The sequence below is a fragment of the Meles meles genome, chromosome 8, assembly GCF_922984935.1.
Source record: "Meles meles chromosome 8, mMelMel3.1 paternal haplotype, whole genome shotgun sequence".
NCBI lineage: Eukaryota > Metazoa > Chordata > Mammalia > Carnivora > Mustelidae > Meles > Meles meles.
Window position 1 is genome coordinate 29,189,865 of NC_060073.1, and position 22,108 is coordinate 29,211,972.

The 22,108-nt window shown below is 46.7% G+C and overlaps 1 protein-coding gene across 3 annotated transcripts in view; it reads left to right on the forward strand.

Annotated features, from left to right (window-relative positions):
- The window catches only part of SLC1A2 (solute carrier family 1 member 2), a 144,693-nt gene that overhangs the window by 65,940 nt on the left and 56,645 nt on the right, over positions 1-22,108 (forward strand). For all 3 annotated transcript variants that reach the window (XM_046014959.1, XM_046014958.1, XM_046014960.1), the window contains exons 2-3: positions 19,882-20,021; positions 21,880-22,032. In XM_046014959.1, the coding sequence (XP_045870915.1) occupies positions 19,882-20,021; positions 21,880-22,032 (293 nt within the window). The remainder of the gene's footprint in view (positions 1-19,881; positions 20,022-21,879; positions 22,033-22,108) is intronic.

Consider the following 22,108-nt stretch of genomic DNA (forward strand, 5'->3'; position numbering starts at 1 on the left):
AGATGGTTTTTTTTTTTTTTTCCTCCATTTCTCTTTGTTTTCAAACACAGGCAAGTAATTTCCATGAAGCTTCCTTCGCAGTTCTGAACTTGCATCCTAGTAACTCAGAAATGTCAGCAAAAGAGAGCTTTTTGGCCACTATTTCCAGCAAAAGTCTTAGGATTGAATCCCACATTCCCACCCCTAAATCTTCACGATCACGAGGATGAAATATCTTGATTCTCCAGGCCTGAGAGGGGCAGTAGATCAACTCCACCCAAACTACAGGATCAGGAGTAGTAGAGGAGGGGAAGGAGGTACCCTGAGGGAAGTCGGGAGACTAGAACCAAAAGAGCACTAAATGGATACTGGGTAGGCAAGAGCCTTGCCATATAGGGGCTAAATGAGGTGGGTTAGCAATTTTTTTTCTGTAAAGGGCCAGATAACAAATATTTTAGGGTTTCTGCTGCACTCACTTACCTTTGCCCTTGTAGTGCAAAAGCAGCCATAAGCAATAGTTAAATGATGAGCTTGGCTCATCATTTATTATTATTATCATAATAATAAAACTTTTACAAAAATAGCCAGTGGGCTGGATTTGATCTATGGCCTGTGGTCTAAAAGATTGTACATGCAGAACATAAAATCATCTTTTCCCACTGATTCCAGAGACTCCAACAAATGACATCTGACACATATAAAATACTGAACAAGTGCTGGCTATTATTATTACTTATGTGATGAGTAAGGCCAATAGCATAACATTAAGGATAATTATAACAATACTGATTGCATAATGAGATATGATGAATTATGAGTAATATGTCATCAAAATCATCACAGGTTGTTTCTATACAACCCTTGTTGTATAGAACAAGTGGAGCTTCCACTCTATATACTTATCGAGCTGGAAGGCACCACAGAGGCCTCCAATTCGAATACCTCATTTTACAGATGAATTTGAGGCTCACATAAGAGATGATACAGGTACAAGTTTACAGAGCAAACTGGTGATTGTTTTGGAATTGACAGCTGTTTCCTCCAGCCCTTCCCCCGGAGCCTTGAACTACTCTACCTGAAGGACACATGGTATGCCTAGTACATTTGAGCACACAGGTAGAGTCAGAGCATAAAGATTCATTGATTTTTTTCATTGCATCCGAAGTACGTAGTGTGGTGACTTAGTATTGGTATGATTCTAGACATGCTCCTGAGCCAGCAGAAAGACCTGGTTCTGGACCACCGTGAGTTTTATGACTCATGAGAACTCTCTGCTGCCGGCATGCCTCAGATGTCTGTTTTACACGAAGATTACTAAACACCTCTTGCTCCATTTGAAAACAATGAAGAAAATGAATAGTTACTCATTGCCTTACTTACTACCTCTTTATCACTGTTTCCTTTGGCTTAGCATGCTGGCAGCCGTCTAAAAACAGCCTGTCTTCAATTTGTTTACATATTGATCAAGACTTCCTTTCAAATCCTCCAATAGCGTGGACAGGGAGAGACAGACCTGTGGACACTTTTGTCTACACTCTTCAGGACAGGCTCATTGGCCAAATTCTTCATGGTGGATAAAACTTCTGCTGGATTTTGGTTAACCAGCAGTCATGCATGATCTAGAAGGTGGCTATTTTAGAACCATAGCTCTTCAACTTCTCCCCCCACCCCCAGATTTATTTCCAACTCTTATTACTCAGCGTCACTTACATAAATCAATGAAAAGAAATATTTTCATGAATCAAAGCTGTGTCATGGAATTCTCTGGTCTCACGTACTACAGAGACCTCAGTAAACAGAATGGAACATGTGGGATTGATTTACCACTTTTTAAAGCCAAAGGTTAGCAAACTTTTCTGCGCAGGATCAGATAGTAAATATTTTAGGCTTCTTGGGCCATATGGTGGACTGTGATTCACTGACTTCTGCTCTAAACTCTAGTCACTGATAAAGAACAGACCAAAAGATGGAATATTTGAACTGACTGCCCAGTTACTTTAACGTAGTCTTTAAAAACTTGGGCTTTGGAGCAGGAGAGATGTAAGTTTAGACCTGTGGTTCTGTGCCTTCTCTGCTGTGGGTGATTTAAGGCAGGTTAGTTCCCTTGGGTTCTTTATCTATAAAATAGAGACAGTAATAATCCCCTTTGTAGACCTGTATGGAACCAGCAAAGGAAGTCACTTACCACAGAGCTGGTATGCTACCTAAAGAGAGTAGGAGAATCACTACTGTTATGGATAACCAAGCCCAGTGGGTGAAAAGAGGTAATTAATAGCATACAATTAAGGAACTGATCTCTCTGGTCACCTTCAAAGGTCGGATGTGCCAAGAAACCTTTTCCATCATCTTCTGTGGGGTAAGTCTGGGACTGTACAGATTGGCTTTTCATCTTTGCAAGGATCCTCATGCTAACTCATGACAGACCATCTTTCCTTCTCTGAAAAATGAGGTCTCACATCAGTCAGAGGAAAATCTCAAATTAGAAATCCTTTGCTGAACATCCTCTTCAGCCATAGAATTAGGCCATGTGGTCTTCCCTGAGTCAGGATCATCATTGTCATCTGAGAACAAGGAGTGAGGATTGACTTCAGGCCGCAGGAGCTCTGGGACCTTGGCTCATTAGTTCCCAGTGACTTCATCATTTTGCCTCCTGTTGCTAAGGCTGATGTTAGAAATAATATGGACTGAAGCCATATATGTGTTCAACACCCTTAGGGAATAGAGTTTTCAAAAACTAAGTTTTATAGAGATAGATTTGGAAATATAGATTTTTTGGAGAATTACGAACTATGAAGTTGAGATTGGGCATGTTGGTGAGACTGGTGAATGAGAGGTTTACTCAAGAATGGCAAAATAGGGGCTTCTGCATGGCTCAGTCAATTGAGCACCCTGTCCTTTATTTTGGCTCCGGTCATGATCTCGGGGTCCTGGGATTGAGTCCTGCATCAGGCTCCGTGCTTGGTGGGGAGTCTGCTTGAGGTTCTATCTCTCCCTCTCCCTCTGCCCCTCTGACTGCTTGCACTCTCTCTCTCTCTCTCTTTCTCTAAAATAAATAAATAAATCATTAAAAAAATAGCAAAATAAAACAATGAAAAACAGCAACCCTTCCTTCTACACACACCCACACATATATGCATATTCTCTCTGGGACAATTCAAGGTCAGGTCCATGATGTAGGAGCTAAGGAACATCTAGGAATGTCACTCTCATGAGGGTCCAGACTCTCGCAGCCACCACGTTGCCATGAGAAAGGATTAGGTTTTCAGTACAGATAGATGGGGATGTGATTCCCCTCTCTGTCCTCTCCTAGCTGTTTGACAACAGGCCACTTACTTAATCTTGCTTCCTCATCTGTGAAATGACTAACAAGCCCTTCTCACGTGGTATAAAACGTCCATCTTAAGAGATACTGCAGATAACTGCTCTCTTCCTGACTGTACGGGCTGGTGTCCAAATGGCCAAAATGGCACACCCTGTCCTTCCCCCCATGGTAGACTTGTAAAAGTAGACTGAAGTCACTCTCTGCATTTTAACACATGCTAAGTCATCACTCCAGAGAGTTATGATCCTGAAGCCATCCACAACAAGGATGTCTGCTGAGAAGACAACGAAAGCCAGTTCTCCCCTCTGCCATCCACGAGCCAGTCCTGGATTGTTTCTCAGGCACTGTTTCTGTCTGCTCTCAGGGAAGGTGAGGCTGCGGGCCACCGGCTTCACGCTTTCACGCTTGCCCCTTGGGAGACTTGGCTCCAAGTTGTAAATTATGTGACATCCTTGGTAACAATGTGACTCACTCTGTTGAATCACCCTGTACCTACTTTGTAATGTGGGAGAGAAGTATTCACTCCTTGTTTGGGGATTTTATGGAAGCGCACAGGGAAAGTGCCCTTCTCTAAATGGGACGGGGCTGCTAACGCAGTAGGAGCCAGGAAGGTATGTGACCGAAATTAGGGAGCAGTTCACTTTTCTCCTAACACTTCTTTCAGAAATATAGCAGTGCAAGCACAATGACAAATGGTATTTGATGCTTGGCCTTGGTGTCAAGGAAGTAATAGGGACTGATGGGGTCTGTGGCCAACTGGAAAATCAGTGTTTGTCTATAGAAGAATCACTTCTCGGTTCAAGCTAATTGTTGCCATCAAGAATCCAGGTTTTGGACTATCTAGATATTCCAGGACTTTGATCTGAAATCGACTAGCTTTTAAATGTTGTGAAATGATTCAAATGAAAAAAAAAAACCTACCACAATGACAACAATCTTTAAAAATATATATATATATATATATATATATATTTCCTAATTTATTTATTTAACACAGAGAGAGAGAGAGAGAGATCACAAGTAGGCAGAGAGGCAGGCAGAGAGAGAGGGGGAAGCAGGCTCCTGGCTGATGCAGGGCTCGATCCCAGGACCCTGAGATCATGACCTGAGCCAAAGGCAGAGGCCTAACCCACTGAGCCACCCAGGTGTCCCTGACAACAACAATCTTGTGTTGTTGTCAGGCCCACAGGGAAACCTGGTGGGCAAAAAATGAAGTTGGAAGGGGTAGAAAGGGTTGTGTGGACCAACACCTCAAAAATTGTGTATGGAGTTATTGCAACATTCCCCAAGTGAAAAAGCTTGACTTTGTCATCCGAGTTTTATCATGTTGGAAGGTGGGTAAGCACTGTTAGTACTTTTAATACAAGGTTAAAAAGAAGAGCATGGATATTCAGTTAAAATCTTAAACTGAACAATTTGTAGGCAGTTATTGTTGCAAATTAAAAGAGGTCTCAGAATTAATACCCAACTTGTTATCATTAACATTGTTAAAGTTACTACTTATTAAGCTTAGCTGTAAAGAAAGTAGTGTAGATTTGCGGACTTCTCTCTGTTATTCTGTATAATGGTATGGGACAAGGTCATAGGTTCTTAGCAGCAGGGAAGAGACATTGTGTGAACACTTGATAAGTGGGGAGGGATGGGGACCAAGACCCACCCTGAGAGCATGTGTGAGGGCAACGTGTAGGCAGCTGTTGGACGATCCATCAGGCTGTTTTGCTGATTGGGCTAAGGAAGCTGCAGTGAAAAAGGAAGTAAAGAGAAAGGAGAGATACTTTGGGCATATGTGGGGGAAGAAGAAAGATGCCTACAGTGAAATTTTATTATGTGTTTGCTGGGTGATGTATGATGGGAAGCCTCTTCTTCTTCTCCCCATCCTGTATAATAGTGATTTCTCAGGACTGGATTGTGGGGTGGGATCTGTTCTCAAGTCAGGCACAAAGGGCTGAATGTGGGCTGAATGCAGCCTTAGGGTAGACAGGGAGAAGGTGGGTAGAGGAGGAAGGCAGGACTGCCAATGGCAAAAGAGCCTGCCACTTCTGTGTTCACTCAAAGCTCTAGGATGTGCTGGAGTCCAGGGAACTCATTTCAAGGAATACCACAGATCTTATCCAACCCCTAGTCCCATATTTTGTCAGAGCACTTAATTTGATCTACTGGTTCTTACTGAATACATTTAGGTGCCTGGCATTGTACGGGTCATTATATAGTGGATTCAAACAAAGACAGGACACGGTCTTGCTTTGATGTCATGATTTAAGAGACAGCTAGAGAAAAAAAAACATGCTTAGAAATAAATCAAAGATTTTACAAGTTGAGCAAGATTAAGCCTTTCTTCCCAAGCATCTGGGATGAAGGGCACTCACCTCCATTGCCAAGGGAATGGAGCGGTGTTGGTGGTTCACGGCAAACACACTGGACCACTTCCTGGCTGTCGAGGGAAGGCGGGGCTGGAATGCCTTCAGTAAGTGCATAAAAAGTCAAGTTGTGTCCCCTTGAGCTAACTTGAAGCTGCAGTTACTTTTGGCAAGGTCGTTGGGTGTCAGTTCGAGCTTTGGGAGACTACAGGCTAAGGAGTCTCATGCCCCCTTTCCTTGCGCTTTGTTTGGCTCCGCTCCAAACCCATATCCATGGGGTTGGGGGCGGGGAACATTTTACCCAGTGCCCCACCCGAGCTGGGCAGACTCTCACCCAGGGCACTTCCCAGATCTGTAGAACTGGGTCCCTCTAGAACCTCCAAATCATTACCTCCCCCCAGATAGTGTTGAGCATCTAATACATATTGGGTCCCAGGGTAGAGACGGGCCCTTCCACTGAGAATCTAAAGTCTTCTGCGGAAGACATTCAGATATGAAGGAAACAGCATGAATGTGATGAAATGTGAAATGCAGTATCATTGAGGCGTGAAAAGTAAGCCGGGGTTTAGGAAAGAAGTATTCGAAGGAGCAGCAGCTGGGGCGCTTGCGTGCCTCAGTTGATTAAGCGTCTGACTCTTGATCTAGGCTCAGGTCGTGATCTCAGGGTCGTGAGATCAAGCCTTGCGTCAGGCTCCGTGCTCAGTGGGGAGTTTTCTTGGAGTGTCTCTCTCCTTCTCCCTCTGCCTGTTCCCCTGCTTGCACTGTCTCTCCCTCTCTCTCTGAAATAAAAACGAAAAACAAACGAGCAATATCAAAGAGTGCAATAAGCGTTCAGGTTCGAATGTGAGAAGTACTCAATCCCCAAGCACCAAGCAGGACATCATCTATTCAAAGCAGGGGAAGTGGGTGGGGCGCCTGGGTGGCTTAGTCGGTTAAGCGTCTGCCTTTGGCTCAGGTCTTGATCCCAGGGTCCTAGGATGGAGTCCCATATCTGGTTCCCTGCTCGGCGGGAAGCTTGTTTCTCCCTCTGCCTGCCTTTCTCTCTGCTTGTGCTTGTTCGCTCTCTCTCTGACAAATAAATAAAATCTTAAAAAACAAACAAACAAACTATGGGAAGTGGGTAACCACAGAGGAGTGGACTGCTGGTGGACCATGCCATGTCCACGCCCGGCACTGCAAATCAGCTCTCTCAACGAGTGGCCCATGTAAGAAAGTCACCTTCTCCTCTTAGGAAGCAGCTATCCCGAGGAGAGGATTTCCCTGCTGCTGGTGATGGGATGGCTCAGTTTTTCCCTTGTAGAATCATCATATTAATTAGTTGAGAGGTGCTTGGGCCAGAGGTATGCTGAGTTGACTGGTGGAGTCAGCGGGGGCTGAATATTTCGCTGACTGATCGGTAGCCACAAATTTAGTGGCTTGTGAGAAGAACCGAAGTAAGGAAAGGCACAGGTCCCTGTCGGGGGAGGTCCTGAGGTGCTTCCCCGGGTGATGGAAGACATCAGAGACATGACATTGGCCAGCTTTTGGTGGTTACCAACTGGCGTGTGGCAAAGGAGAGAAAGCTGTGGCTTCGGCCTCTGTCTAACTCATCCCTCAGAGCTGGGCGAAGGGAGGAAGGGTGTGCTGAGGGGCTCAGCCTGCATCTCAGCCTGGGAGGCTGAGAGGTACGAATCTGGGTTCGCTGCATCTCTGGACAGAGCTCTAGAAGGTGGGGGGTGGGCCCAGAGAGGATCTCCGTGTTTGCCGCCGTGCCTCTTGGGCTTATTATAAACATTAAGTGAGATAGTATAGGAAACACTGAGCCTAGGGTCTGGGACCACATTTGTTTTCTATTGTTGCTGTAACAAACTACCCCAAGTTGAGTGTTTTGAAATAATACAGATTTATTGTCTTATACTTCTGGAGGTGAAAAGTCCGAAATGGGTCTCACAGGGCTAAAAGCAAAGTGTCCACAGGGCTATCTTCTTTCCTGGAGGCTTTGGAGAAGAATGCGTTTCCTTGCCCTTGCCAGCTTCTAGAAGCCACCCACGTATTCCTTGGTTCATGGCCCCTTCCTCTATCTGTAAAGCCAGCAGTGTGGGGCTGAGTCTCTCTTGTGCTTCTGTCTCTCTAATTCTCTCTTACCCTGGCTCCCTTCCACTCGTAAGGACCTTTGTGGTTACACGGAGCCTGCCTGGGTAATCCAGGAAAAACTCGCCACCTCAGGGTTAGCAAACTTAGTTCCTTTTTGCCACAAGTCATTCACAAAGTCACAGGTTCTGGACATTCTGCAGGTGGTGGGGGGTGTTATCATGCCTACTATGGGCACATACTAAAAAATCAGCCAGTGGTCCCTGTTTATTACCAGAGCTCCCTCAAATGTGGGATCAAAGCCTCGACTCTGGCAGATTCTGGAGTTCTGCATGCAGAGGGCTAGAATGCCTGCCTTGCCTCGCTCCAGGGAGCAAGAATGTGACCAGACCCCAGGTGGAGGGGTGCCTGGGAGGCTGGTGGATGGAGAGGGAGGCAGGCTCCATGTATTGTTAAGTGTCGTGTTATGGTGAAAAGCATGATCCTTTTGCTTGGGGAGAGCTGGCTTCAGATCCCAGCTCAGCCCTTTACCAGCCCTTGGGCACATGATGACTTCATCACTGATCCCCAGTTTTTTCATCCATTAAGAAGCAATAATAATAGCACCTGCCTTGTGAGAGTGTTGGGAGGAGTGCACAAACTAGTGCACGGGAAGCAGCTAGCACATTGCCTGACGGTCACTGTCGCCGCTGTTCCTGGATGGCTCTGCAGGACAAAAGAATACCAGTGGGTAGAAGCCCCAGGGAAAGAGATCTAGGTTTATCATGAAGGAAGAACATGGTAATCGACAAAGCTGTGCAGTGACAAGATGGTGAGGCGTGTCATGTACCAGGTCCCCTTCCCTGCAACTGTTCGGTCAGTGACTAGACATCCACACGTGCGTGGACCGCAACAAAGTCACCTGGTGCTTTTTCAAAAGCCCAGAGCTCTAGGCCCCACCCAGATGGGCTCATTTGGGATACTCAGAGATGGGGCTTGGAGATCTGTTTTGTTTTTGTTTTTGTTTTCTAGTAGCTTTTATTTTCTGAAAGCAGCAGCTTTAGATTGACAGCAAAATGGAGCGGCAAGGACAGAGATTTCCTACACACCCCCTGCCGTGCCCTTAAACACAGCAGGATCTTGGGGCTACCCACAGCCCCCCACCAGAGAGCTACATCTGTTACAACTGAGGAACCACCTGAGGTCCAAGATTGACATCAGGGTTCATTCTTAGTGTTGATCATTCGATGGGTTTGGACAAATGTTTAACATGTATCCACTACTCTAGTATCACACAGAGTATCCCTGCTCTAAAAATCCTTTGTACTTCACCTAGTGACCCCCCAGCCCCCCTGATCCTCTTACTAGCTGTCTAGTTTTACCTATTTCAGAATGTCCTATATAGAGCATGTAGCCTTTTTGGATTAGCTTCTTTCATTTGGCAATGTGTATCCAAGTCTCTTCCATGTCTTTTCATGGATTGATCGCTTTTTTTTTTAAGTTCTGAGTAATAGCCCATTGTCTACATGTACTACAATTTATTGATCTATTCACCTACTGGAAGACATCTCGTTTGCTTTCAAGTTTTGGCAGTTTCATAATTTTGTAATTACAAAGTTGCTATAAACACCCATGTGTGGGCACACATTTTGGAGGTCTGTGGTTTTCGCAAGTAATTCAGAGACTGATTTAGGGTCTCTTGACCAGATAATCATTTGTCCTGAGGTGGATGGAGGTCTGGAAGCCTCTCCACTTCTGAAATTCTGTGAGGATTCTGTGGAGACGGTGTGGAGGCTCTGGTTTGGACTAGACATTTTCCTTCTTCCCTGGGGACTTTGCTCCCCCTAAGCAAAAACCCCCTTTTGCCTCCAAGTTCAGTGTCCCTGTTCATTGCTAGCACAAAATTCCCAAAGGTAAAGAGTGGTTTTTCCAGGACTGGAGAGAGCTGACCTGGTTTTCCAAGTTCAGGACTGCCTGCATTCAAATCCAGACGCTACAAACCACAAACAGTGACATTGAACCAGTAATGGAAACACCCGGTGCCTCCATTTCCCCTCCAGTAAAGGTCGCCAATAATAGTATGCACCTCATGAAGTTATTGTGAGAATTGAGTTCCTATATATAAAAGGCTTAGAAAAGTAAGCTTTGCATCAACGTGACTTGCTATCATTGTAGCCATCAGAATTTGTATCCTTCTTTGTATCCTGTTACCAGAGAGTTCAGTCCTTCTGAGGGGGCAGGAAGGTGTGTTGGGGGGGAGTCCTTCCTGGTGAGGAGCCCAGGGTTATTCCACATCAACACGTGCTGCCTGAGGCCCCAGGAACAGGATGACACCTGTGCACAGTGGTTGTCCAAAGGGAAAAGTCAGTTACAAGGGACCCCCTTGCCCACATGGTATCTCTGAGGCCAGGCACCAGAAGCAAGCCTCGTCTAACATATGTCACAAGGTGATGGGTTCCCGGAGCTCCTCTCACTCTTTTCCTCACCTGGCAGCACGCTCCTCTCTCTGCTCTCCTTGTCTGGGTTCTCGGCGGCATGTCTCCGAAGTTCATGTGCCTTGAGGGACTCGGGAGTTTGAAGGTGTCCGTCACTCGCAGATACCCCGAGAAAGGATGGACCCCAAGAGTCCTGGCCTCCAAGGCAGATGGCAACACAGATATAATCCTGGCCGCACAACCACCTGGCTCATGCCTGGCTCCGTTGCTTCTAAGTCTTGAGCTCTGGCAAGTTTCAGGATCTCCGTTTCTGAGGTGGGATCATTCCTCCCCTCTTAGGGAGGCCGTGAAGACAAAACAAGGCAAGGGATAAGACAGTATTTTACCAAGTCTGCACGTGTTAACATATCATGAAATTACTATTAACTGACTTCTTAATCAGTTCAACGGAGAAACTGTTGGTGATTGTTTATAAGTTAAAAGATGAGCACAAGAAGTGTCTCCATATGGAAGGGAAGTTGATGTGTGGAGGGATCTTGGCAGCTATGGGCATGGAAAATCAGAAGGAAGGTCAAGACCACAAACATCTTTTTTTGGTCAGGGAGAGCCCTCTCTTATAACCTGGGCCACCCCAAATCCCTCCATTTCTGTCTCATCTGAAGGAGACGATCACAGGTCTCCCATGTATAAGGTGTTTTTGGGCAAAATTAGCACCTTTTCTTTGCTGGCAAAGCTACTGCTACAGAAATTGGCCACTTGGGGGCCAACAACATAATCTAGTTTGCCTGTTTATTTTCAGCTTTTGATTTAAGTCTAACGCATAGAAAAACACACCAATCTTAAGTGAACCGCTTGATTAAGTTTCTCAACTTGAACACACATGTGAAACTAGTATTCAGATTAAAAACAAAAAGAAAAAAAGAAAAAGGAGATTAAGAGTATTCTAGAAACCCTGTTGAGGCCACGGAGTTTAAACACGGTTGACTTCAGACCTGACCCTAGGCACTGGTGTGCTCCTGGCCAAGGTTATATCCAATGTCCTGAACTCCTTTCCTTTTCTTGGCTCCTAGGTGTGGTTCTGGCCAGGACCTATGTCAAAGGGTCCCCCTCAGCACATCCTGTTTTTAGGGAGAGATCTGAGAAACTCCTTCACATTGGGTTGTCAGGGAAGAGGTTGCTTTTTCCATGGCCTTCTGGCTTCAATCTGAGGTACAAAGGGTGGGACTCTCAAGGAGGAATTTCAGGCTCTGGAAGTCAGAAGTGGGCATCTTTGAAGCTCCCCAGAGAATATAAAGGAAGTCCAAAAACATTTCCCCACAAAAGCACAGTGTGGCATTTCCAGGGCCAGCCTGAGGAAATCTCACCATTTGCAGGGTTGTAATGATCACTGGTCTTCTTTGGAATTGATACTGCATTTCAAGATTGGCTGCCTGGTCTAGAAGGAGAGAAAAGGCACATAGACTGCTCTGCTCAAGACAGGGAAGGACCACACTAATGAAAAGCAATTGTGAGGTGTGACCAAACTGCCCAGGAAGTCCCAGCCACTTGCTGTGCCTGGTCTCTGCCTGGTGCCTGAAGGCCCTATGGCTAATGAAGCGACTTCGTCAGCATCCCAGCTGCTCCCCTGCCTGGCAGGCTGGGAGGGTTCTGCTGGGAAGCTCCAGGACTAGTAGAAGAACTTCCCATGCTTGAGGGCCAGATCCAGAGCTCTGCTCATTAAGAGTGCTTCCAGAAGAGTCCTTCTGGCAAAGGAAAGAGTGGTCATGCTCTTTGGTAGAAGGACATTTTGGAAAGCCCAGATTAAGAGCTGTTGATTTTGGCAGCTAGATCCTAAGGCGTCTTCCTTCAGTTTCCCCTGAAGGCCTCATTAGCTGAGCCCAGATTGGTTCATGGCTTCATCTTCCCACGAGGACACTGGGAGCGCTGGGGCCACCATGCCTTGGGCGGGGCAGCTGCCTCAGAGTTGCCAGTGGGGAAGGGCCAGTCCTACCTGGTGTTGACCAGGCTCTTCCTGTTACCTACAGGTTTGCCTAATGCAGGCCTTCCCTGGGACTAGAACATGCTTTTTGTCGCCCATTCATTCATTCATTCATTCAACATGCAAAAACGGAGCTTCTACCATATACCAGGAACCGTGCTGAGTGTGAGGGAGAGTAGGATAAGGCTGAGTCCTCAGAGTTTATATTCTAGTGGGGAAACAGATAAATCACTGTGATAATACCTCAGGAAAGGTCAGGGCCGGTCAGCACAGGTAAGCTGCAGGGGGAGCAGTGAAATGTCAACCAAGACTTCCTCGGGGAAGTCCTTCTTGAATTGAGCTTTGAAGAAGAAGTAGAAGTTAATCTATTGGTTTGGAGGGGAAGATGGGGAGGACGTTTTCATCAGAGGAAAGAATTTGCTTCAATGCAAACTGGGACGAGGGCCAAGTTCCCTGTGGCTCAAAACCCAGAAGGCATGCCCATGAGTTTCCCCGCTTATTGGAGTTATGCGATGTTTTTCAAATGTATTTTCATGTTGTCCGATGAAACGGAGGTGGGTGGCAATTACTTCAGGAGTGATGTGCCCCTGGAGACTGGGCTGGTCAGAGTCCTCCCGGGTCATGGCATAATCTTTATTTTTAGAAGAGGTTCCCAATTTGAGATGATTAAACACTCCACCCCAATCCCTCTACCCAGGCTGGGAGGGTCACTGTTCCTTGGCATCTTATGTCTATTTTTGGCAGCGTGTCTTTCTGGAAACAGGCAAATCTGTTGTGTCCCTAGCTTTAAGAAGATATCACAAAGGTCCAGAGGTTTTATATTTAAGACTGTATTCCTGATGTCCTTTGAGAGGTTGCCCAGTCATTCCACAGTGTAGATGCTTACAGAGTGGGAACCTTCCAGGCCCCCACCCACTCTGGCTTTTCTGGGACTTTCTTTTCATAAAAAGCGCAAGTACTATTTGTCCCCAAAACTCAACTCACTCAAACTCCACTGTAAAGCAACTGTCTTAATGGTCATTTTGCACCATTTTAGGCATTTAAGACAAAGAAGGGGAACTAACCTTGATTATCAATTACATGTTACATATTCCGTGGTGCTTTCCTAGTATTCTCTCATGGAAGCTCTATGCCGACCCAGTGAATTGGGTGGTGTTGTCCAAGAAATTAACATATTGTCCCAGGCGTGGCAGGGAAAGGAGATTTTAATGAAGAACTCCATGGCCATGGAATGATGTAATTGTGTTCCATACAGTCACCAAAAGTCACCTTTTGGCACCTGCTAATCAGTTGGTGGCTGGTGTTTTAATAGTCTCTTTCTGGGAGAAATGGATGTTTTTATTTACCTCGTCAGAACTCTGTCTCCTCTAACTTCTTCCTTGCTCCTTGTGTGAGGATACCCAAAAGCCCCAGTTGGCTCTATATTTGCCTTTGGTTATGTTAGCCAGTGGGGGCCCACTGGTTTGGGAAACGGTATGAAGAAAAGACTTTTTCCTGCAGTTTCTCACCCGGAATGTTTCTGTGTGTGAATGAGTCTCCGAATCCGTGCAAGTTGACTGTGAACAATATGGGTGGTCTCTCGGTGAGTTAGGGATCATTTTGGCGATTGGCTGGTCCCAATGCCAGTCCACCTGTTTGACTCTGTTCCTGTGACATTGACCTGCCCATCTCAGAAATGTAGGCTGAGACCTGGTCAAGGGTGGAGACGGGGGATTAAGAAGATGCCTTTGTCTGGGGGTGCCTGGGTGGCTCAGAGGGTTGAGTCTCTGCCTTCTGCTTGGGTCATGATCCCAGCATCCTTGGATCGAGCCCCGCATTGGGCTCTCTGCTAAGCAGGGAGCCTGCTTCCCCCCCGCCCCCCGCCTGCCTTTCTGCCTACTTGTGACCTCTCTCTCTCTCTCTGTCAAATAAATAAATAAATAAAATCTTAAAAAAATTGTTTAAAAAAAAGAAGATGCCTGTGTCTGAATTGTGGTAGTGAATCTGAGCCCTAACCCAGCATTACTAGTGTTACTAAGTCATGCTTTTGGAAAGAGAAACACAGGTAAGGACAGAAAGCAATGGTGGCTGTTCTATCATTGGTGTGTCTCTTGTCTCTAATGTCTCATGTCTGCCTCTCCCTGTGGGGACTGACACGAAGCAACTGGGCTGTCCCCTCATGGTCGGGCATGATTCATCCCTTGGTAAACTCTAAGCTTATTCAGTCCCGAGTGACCAAAAATGGAGGCGGCTGAGGGTGGGGAAGATCCTCTTCCTCCCCACAGAGAATCACAGAACCTTAGAACATTAAAGAATTTCTAAATCAACCCTTTTATTTTATAGGTTAAGAGCCTGGGACACCCCCACCCCCAAAATCGGCCCCAAATGATACCTAAACCCTATTGGTTTCTGACACTGAGTTTGTTTTCATTGTTTCGTACTACTTTATCTCCCAAGCAGCTTTATAGCCAGCCAAATTAACCCCCGTGCTATTTCTAACACAACCAGGTAGCGGCAGGCCTGGAGTTTGAACCCAGACCACCTGACTACCTGTTTTATTTTATCTTCAGGTCCAATCCTGTCACAGTTTGGGAAAACTATAAGCCATGTTCTTTGGCCAGACCTCTGGATGCCTAGGAGAAGGCCATAGAAAAGGAATATCGTTTGTGAAGAGGCTCACCAACAGGTCCTTTCTAGAAAGTGTTTCTGGGATCTGAGAAATGGACATAGAAGCTCAAAGATGTACAGAAGAAGGGACTGAGGGAGATTTGGGGGTTGTAAACCTTGAGTTTCATTCATGGAGTCTTTGAGGACATAGTGGCTGTCAGAGAAAGAGAGAGAGAGAGAGAGAGGTAGTCTTATTTCTTGGTCAGTGAGCATACTTGACCTCGTTCCAGCAGGTCTTATAGGACCTAGTGAGGGCGGCGGGACTGGCAGGCTGGCAACGCCCCCACTGTCTTAGAGTTCCAGTCCCTTTTACGGCAAAGGTGGTATTCTTTAGGGAGCTGGGGAAATCCCGGATGTGGGGCGATCACAGCTATAATCACCACATCGTGGTGTTCCATGCTCTGAGCTCCCGGCCCCAGCACACCAACGGCTTGAGGAAAAGCCCCTCAGTAGGCTCTATTTCTGTTCTTGAGGCTCTGACCTAGGAGTCCCCCAATAGGGCAGTTCCTGGGTGCTGTCCCCTCAGGGCCTCGGCCCTGGGCAGCAGAGGGCTGTGTGCTGACGCCCCTTGGAGGCTCTCACAGCCTCTAAGCCAAAACACGTCCGTTGCTTTTGGATTCCCTGAGAATGTTCTGCTGCCATTTCACCGGGCCAGTGGAGGAGGAAGAAAGAGTTTGGTGGCAGATATGGCAACACGGAAGGGTGCAGGCAGGAACCCTGAATCCGACCCCACATCTAATGAGCCTATTCTTAGAGGCTCTTGACAGAGCACAGGAAATTGAACGCTAATGAAAAGCAGGTTCCGAGAAGAGCTTGAAACTCAGCACCATCCCAATTACATGTTCCCTTTTGGGCCACAGAGGGAGTCTTGAGCCATGAGCTGAGCACGCTGGCGAGCCAGCTTTCAGGGATCTGGACGGGACAGTGACAGCAGCGTGAACAGCCGTCGACCCCGTTCGGTGGAGAAGTTTAGGCTGAAGGAAATTACAGGCTCTTTCTTCCAGTTTTCAGTTATCCAAACGGCTGTCCCATCATGTGGCCGTGCTTTGTGGGGCTGTGGGGAGCGATTCAGCAGATGTCGGTTTACAGAAACGTCCAATGTTAAGGAATTGTCTTGCTAAACCTTCCATCCCAAAGGCCTTCAAGGAGAACTTGAAGTGGTCAGCGGTGTTGGCCAGCATCAGGATAGATGGATTTGGGCCAACCAAGGCACACCTGGGCTTTTCAATTCCTTCTCGCTTGGTTTGGGGTGCGCCCCCAAAGCTGTAGGAAGGGAGGATTGATAAGGGGCTTGAGATGACTTCCTGTGCTTATCCAGCATGTTGATGTCCAGAGTTGTATCTGCTGAGAGCTTCAGGCTCAAGTTTGGATAGACAGGGTTCCAAAGTGTCTATCTTCCGCTTTCCTTTTTTTCTAATGTCTCCTTGTCACAGAAGCCTTCCCTGGGCCCCCAAGGCGGAATCGCCCTGATTGTGTCTCCACTTGAAATATGTGTGTTCATTTATTTGGTCTTCCACTAAAATGCGCACTCTTTGAGAGTGAGGCATTTGCCCTGTTTATCGTGGTATCTTTAGCACCTCGAACAACATGGGATCTGTCATATATGTCCAGGGGAATTCTGTGGCATAAATGCAAGCCTGGAAAGAGGCTTGTTAAAGCAGGCTGCTACCAGTTTGTCCATGAAAGGGCCTCGTTCCCAGGAGAACGTAAGGTGCCCTTTGTCGTTGCTTTCTAATTCCTCATTTCTCCAAGCAAACGTTCATCAAGCACTTGGAGCCAGGTGTGAAAGATCACAGCCCGGCTCTCCCAGGGCTCGCAGACTGGTGGCGGATGAAGACGTTGGCATTAAATCCTTCCTTTAAGATACAGCTCTGGTATCAGCCCTCCAGGGAGCCTTTCTTGAACACTCTTGTCCCACAAGGCGAGGTTGGGTGCCATTTTTCCCATGGCACAGAATGCCCTGCAGAGCTTGACCATGACCCACAAGTAAAGCAGACAACTACTGTACAGAGGGCTTTCTGTTTCCCCTCACAAGCTCCTTAAGAGCAAGGATTGCCCCTTACTCTTTCCTGAGCAGAGCGGCTGACATGCAGAATACTCAGTAAGCGGGAGGTATCCTTGCAATTGCCGCTGTGACTGTGTGCTTTCAGGAGCCAGCATTCAAATAGCCGTGTACGTGGATAATCTCATTTAAGATATTCTGAAGCTGTATTAGGCTTGGAAACAGCTCTGTACTGTTCTATGGTATGATATAATGCTGTTTTCTATAATATTTGCCGTTTCGTGCTCTCCTTGTGTTCTGGGGATGCAGTGATCACTCAGGCTGGTGTGGAATCTTTACCAGGAGTTCTTAGGGGACTTCGGGTTCCTAGGTGCAGGCTGGGATCCTGAAGTAATTTACAAATCATTCTTTACGTGCAGATGTCATGGACTCCTATGAGCCTACAGCATTTGTTTCATTTCAAGCACGGAGGCGGGGGTGAGGACGTCATAGGAATCCTCTCAGTAAATACATGTGGGTTCATGGCATTTTGGCGCTGCCCCTTTGATGTGGCTGGTTTTTGACTCGGGGTTGCAGGGACATTTTGTCACAGCCTGAGAATCAGACCAAGGATCATGTGCCACAGGCCCCCAAGCCGACTGCTGGACTGAGTGCATGCGTTAAACCAGTATCTGTTTTCACTTTGACATGGCTGTGTCGATGCCTGACACTTTTGTTATATCCTATGGAATTTGCCAGAACATTTGGTGTAAATACTTGTTAGTCTCACTTAAATACCAACCATGTGCCCGAGTCTAACATCAGTGGCAAAATGGCTTCAGTTGAAGCAGAAGGCAGGGGAATACAGTCTCCAGGGGATGCCGTGCATTGCCAAAGGCTGGCTGACGGATCCCTTCTCTAATTCCGAAACACACATGGCTCCCCTTCTTTTTTGGCTATTTCTTGATTTAGAGCTTCAGATGACTGGCTGGAGACGTGTTTAAAAATATCAAAAGATCCCAATGGAAACATCAAAATGTGGTCTATCCGTGTTAAAAAAAATCGTTTTGATCATTTTCCTCTGCTGTGTCGTCCAAAGAGCCCTCCTGTCTGTTTCGCTTGGTGATTAGAGGAAGCACTATTTGTTGCTTGCTGATCAGATTGGCCTTCATCTGCTTGCTGCGAGCCATCCTGTCCTACTTTCTGAGAGATCGTTAGTGTACACATGTCAGCTAGTCAAGGTTGGCCCCAAACGAACCAGATGAGTAGATAATCAGGCCACTGGGAGACCAAGGTGCTTATATTTTGGGCTAAGAGTTTCAGTTGGGTATTCTAACCAGACCAGGAAACATCATTCCTAATTTCAAAGTATTTTGGTAGCAAGTGTATTAAGCAGCCTGTTATAAAAAAGTATGTAGATATGCTTGTGTCCCTAGTCTTTAATCTGAGACTCTGGGAGCTAAGCTTGGCGTCTTGTTGGAATGGAGGTGCGAATAGGTAGGTCCTTTGAGTTACGTGTCACCCTTGTCATGAACTTGATGAAGACTGTGTGTGTCCATGCTCCCTGCATGAAGTCACCACAGACGGGTGCCATGGCAGGCCCCTAACATACATTGTCACGTTCATTTCCACAAGTGAGGCATCAAGGCCTTCTTTCTACATACCACACAGCTAGTAAGCAATGGAGGCGCGATTTGAATCCCACGTTCCCTGTTTACAAATCCCACGCTATTTCTGTTACAACCAGTGATTCCAAACCACGAGTTTGCAGATTGATAATGGTCCCCAAAGAAGGCTTTACCAGTCTGGGGCAAGAATGTCGGGGTAAGGCTCACACCGCCCCCCATCTTGGAAGGTGTTGCCATTTAGTCGGAGACTGTGACCCGTCTTTCTAGGTGTTAAAGATTACTAAAAAAAATCTGTAATCACATGATGGTGATTGGAAATGTCAGCTGACAAAAGTGTCTTAAGTTGTCAAAGTAAAAAAAATAAAAATTGAAAAAATATAGGCCTTTCTATGTCAAACTCCAAACTTAAATTTGAAATCTTATTGGCCTGGCAAATGGCAAAGCTGGAAAAAGAGGTAGTGTGCTTATTACCCCATCAAGGGTTCCATTGCAGACCCTCACTGTGGTTTGGGTTCACATAGGATTTATGGCTGTCTTGAGGGATGAAGGTGATCATGTGATTCTTAAAGCCATCCTTCTTGGATGCTGAGTAGCATGACTCGGGCAGCTTAGCGTGGCCCTGGTCATGCAAATGACCTATTAAAAACTACAGTAGATTCAATTTTTAAATAACTGGGTAAAGCATCTTTTCCAAAAGAGAGGCAAAGCGTGGCCTACCCACACTGATGACTGGCATGACCAGGATGGGGAAGACTTGAGCTCAGAGGCATTTTAATGTGGCATGATTTAGGTCATGACTCTTCTGACTTCAGATCTGATTCAGATCATTCAACATCACCTTTTTGCCATTGATCCAAAAAATGGAAGAGTTCAGGTTTTGGAGGCAGACATATCTGGGTTTATATCTCCATTTCTTATAGCCTGTGACCCTGAGGAAGTTACTTTCTGGAAAACAGGGCAGAGATTCTTGCCTCTCAGAGTTATCGTGGTGGGCAACTCTGAGACAAAATCTTTACATACCATTGCTTGTGGTATGTCTTTTTAAAAAAATATTTTATTTTTTAAATTGAGACAGACGGGGGGGCGGAGAAAGAGGAGGGACAGAAGGAGCGGGAGAAGCAGACTCCGCACTGAGCAGGGAGTGGGACTCAGGGTTTGATGCTAGGACCCTGAGATCATGACATGAGCTGAAGGCAGACCCTTAACCTACTGAGCCTCCCAGGGGTCCCCTGCTAGTATGCCTTTTCTTTACCATGATGATCCAAGATGGTAGGGGTTGACGTGCCTGGCACGTGGGTGTTCAGTATGTCCTGGTGTCCTGCTTACAGGCCAGCTGGAATTCAGAGTACCCTGTGTTGCTCTGGTTTTTATTTTCCTACCCTTGGTTCCAGATACCCGCTGTGTCTGAGGGGGGAGGCCTGTTTCACCTGCTATTGCCCGAGCGCCTCCAACTATATCTGGGAGGCACCCAGCAGGCTCTCACCACCCCTTGTGCTTCCGTTGCAGTGCCAACAACATGCCCAAGCAGGTGGAAGTCCGAATGCATGACAGCCACCTCAGCTCGGAGGAGCCCAAGCAGCGACACCTTGGCCTGCGTCTGTGTGACAAGCTGGGGAAGAATCTCTTGCTCACGCTGACCGTGTTTGGTAGGTGACAGGGGCCTTCCCTCCTCCCTGGCTCTCTCCTGGCTCTGGGCGGAAGCTGGGTCGCACGGCCAGCCCTGCTGCAGGATGAAAGCCTCATGCCTTCCCTAAGGCCTCCTTTGCCCAGACACGGCTGCCTTGATGGCATAATGTTCCCCTCACCTGCCCCAGCCATGCATTTTTCTTCCTTGGGATTCTAGTGGTCCTTACAACTTCCCGTTTTTCTTCCTTGGGATTCTAGTGGTCCTTACAACTTCCCGTTTTTTCTTCCTTGGGATTCTAGTGGTCCTTACAACTTCCCATGAGTATGTTAACACGCGGATTCCCGGCCCTGCACATGGAGACTTTGGGCCATCTGCAGTGAGGTCTTGGAATCTGTGTCTTAACTGACCTTCTAGGTTATTACTAAGCAGATGATCAGCATAGCACATTTAGAAGAATACCTGCCTGAAGATAAAGGCAGCTGGTGCTGAAAACCCCATGAAGGGGGCTCCTGAGGTCTATCCTTTAAATAGCCCATTACCTTAGATTAGCCTAGCACATTAGCAAATGAGGTCAGGCTGGAAGAGCGTTCACCTCCAAAGTCTGATTCCTCTGCCTCAGAGCTCGCCTGGTCTGTGGTTGTCCTTTGGTGTGACTGTTGACACAATCTTGGTCTTGCTTTTTCAACCAGGGTTTGTTGAAAAGCGGGCAAATTGCCCAGTCTTGAAATGACAACCACACCATTTCCTCTCTTGATCCCTCCTTGTTCTTCAGCTCTCTCCTAGGCTACACACAGAAGCAATGAACAACTCCTCACCTCCAACCCTTTCCCCACTGAGCTCCCTGGTTTCTCCTCCTCTGAGTCTGTCATCCTGGACATCAGTGGACCAGGGTCAGAACTGCGGGCTTGCCACAGTTTAGTTCACTTAATGAAAGAAGACAGAAGTGTGGTAGGGGTTTCCAAAACTTACCTTCCACGTAAAGAGATTTCACTCATCGTAGGTCATCAAGAAGTATGTTTTCCTCCTGTAAAAGTTAAAAAAAGATCAGGCTTTTGACCACAGTGCTCCCTGCACACCCCTGCAGTTAACACCCCAGCTCATGGACCTAGGAACTACCCCCCTCCCTCTCAGCTAGTGGTGCTATGTCTGACCTGATTTGTGGTTTCTACAAGATCTTTGATATCGGCTGCCTGTTTGCAGATACCTGGTTTGTCTTGTGGAATCCCCGAGTATGCAAAGTGAAAGGCTCCCACCAGCAACTCTGCCCACATTGTTTCCTCCCAAATTATACACTTTGAGAGACGCCCCCTAATCTCCCATAAAAGTCTCCCACAAAGGCGAGTCTCAAGATTATGTAAAGGAACATAGAAGTCAAGGACAAAACTTCTTAAGAATGATCCATGGGAAAATCTTTGGGAGCCAAAGAAAACAGAAGGAGAAAGGAAACTCACAACCAGCTTGGTAGATCGAACGTTCCTTTTATTTGGTATGCAGTTAGAATACATGAAGCACCATGGCACTGACCAGGCCAATGTTGGGAGAAGGGGAAGCAGTATCTGGCAGTAGTGAGGGATTATTTCTGCTGCCGATCTCTGAGGATACAAGTGAACAGTATCCTCAAAGAAGTTAGTCAAGTCAAGGAAAGAAGGATCTCCTAGACCTTCCCAGTGCTGCTTGTTAGAATAGACAGAGGTACACAATATTCTCTCCCTAGTATTAAAATCAACTTGACTTATATAATGGTATTTTCGTAATGTGTTATTCATCATCCGATAACGGAGAGGTATGAGAAAGGTCAGTGTCACTGAATCCCTAGAGCTATTCATTTGACTCAGGCAAAACATAAACTCAGATATTTCCCCCCCTCTCCCTTCTAGGTGTCATCCTGGGGGCAGTGTGTGGAGGCCTTCTTCGCTTGGCATCTCCTCTCCACCCTGATGTGGTCATGTTAATAGCCTTTCCCGGGGATATTCTCATGAGGATGTTAAAAATGCTTATCCTGCCTCTCATCATCTCCAGCTTAATCACAGGTAAGACCATCTCTCTGGTGCCTGGCCACAGGGAATCACACCCCTGCTCAGGCTTGTTGATGGGCCATTGAATCTC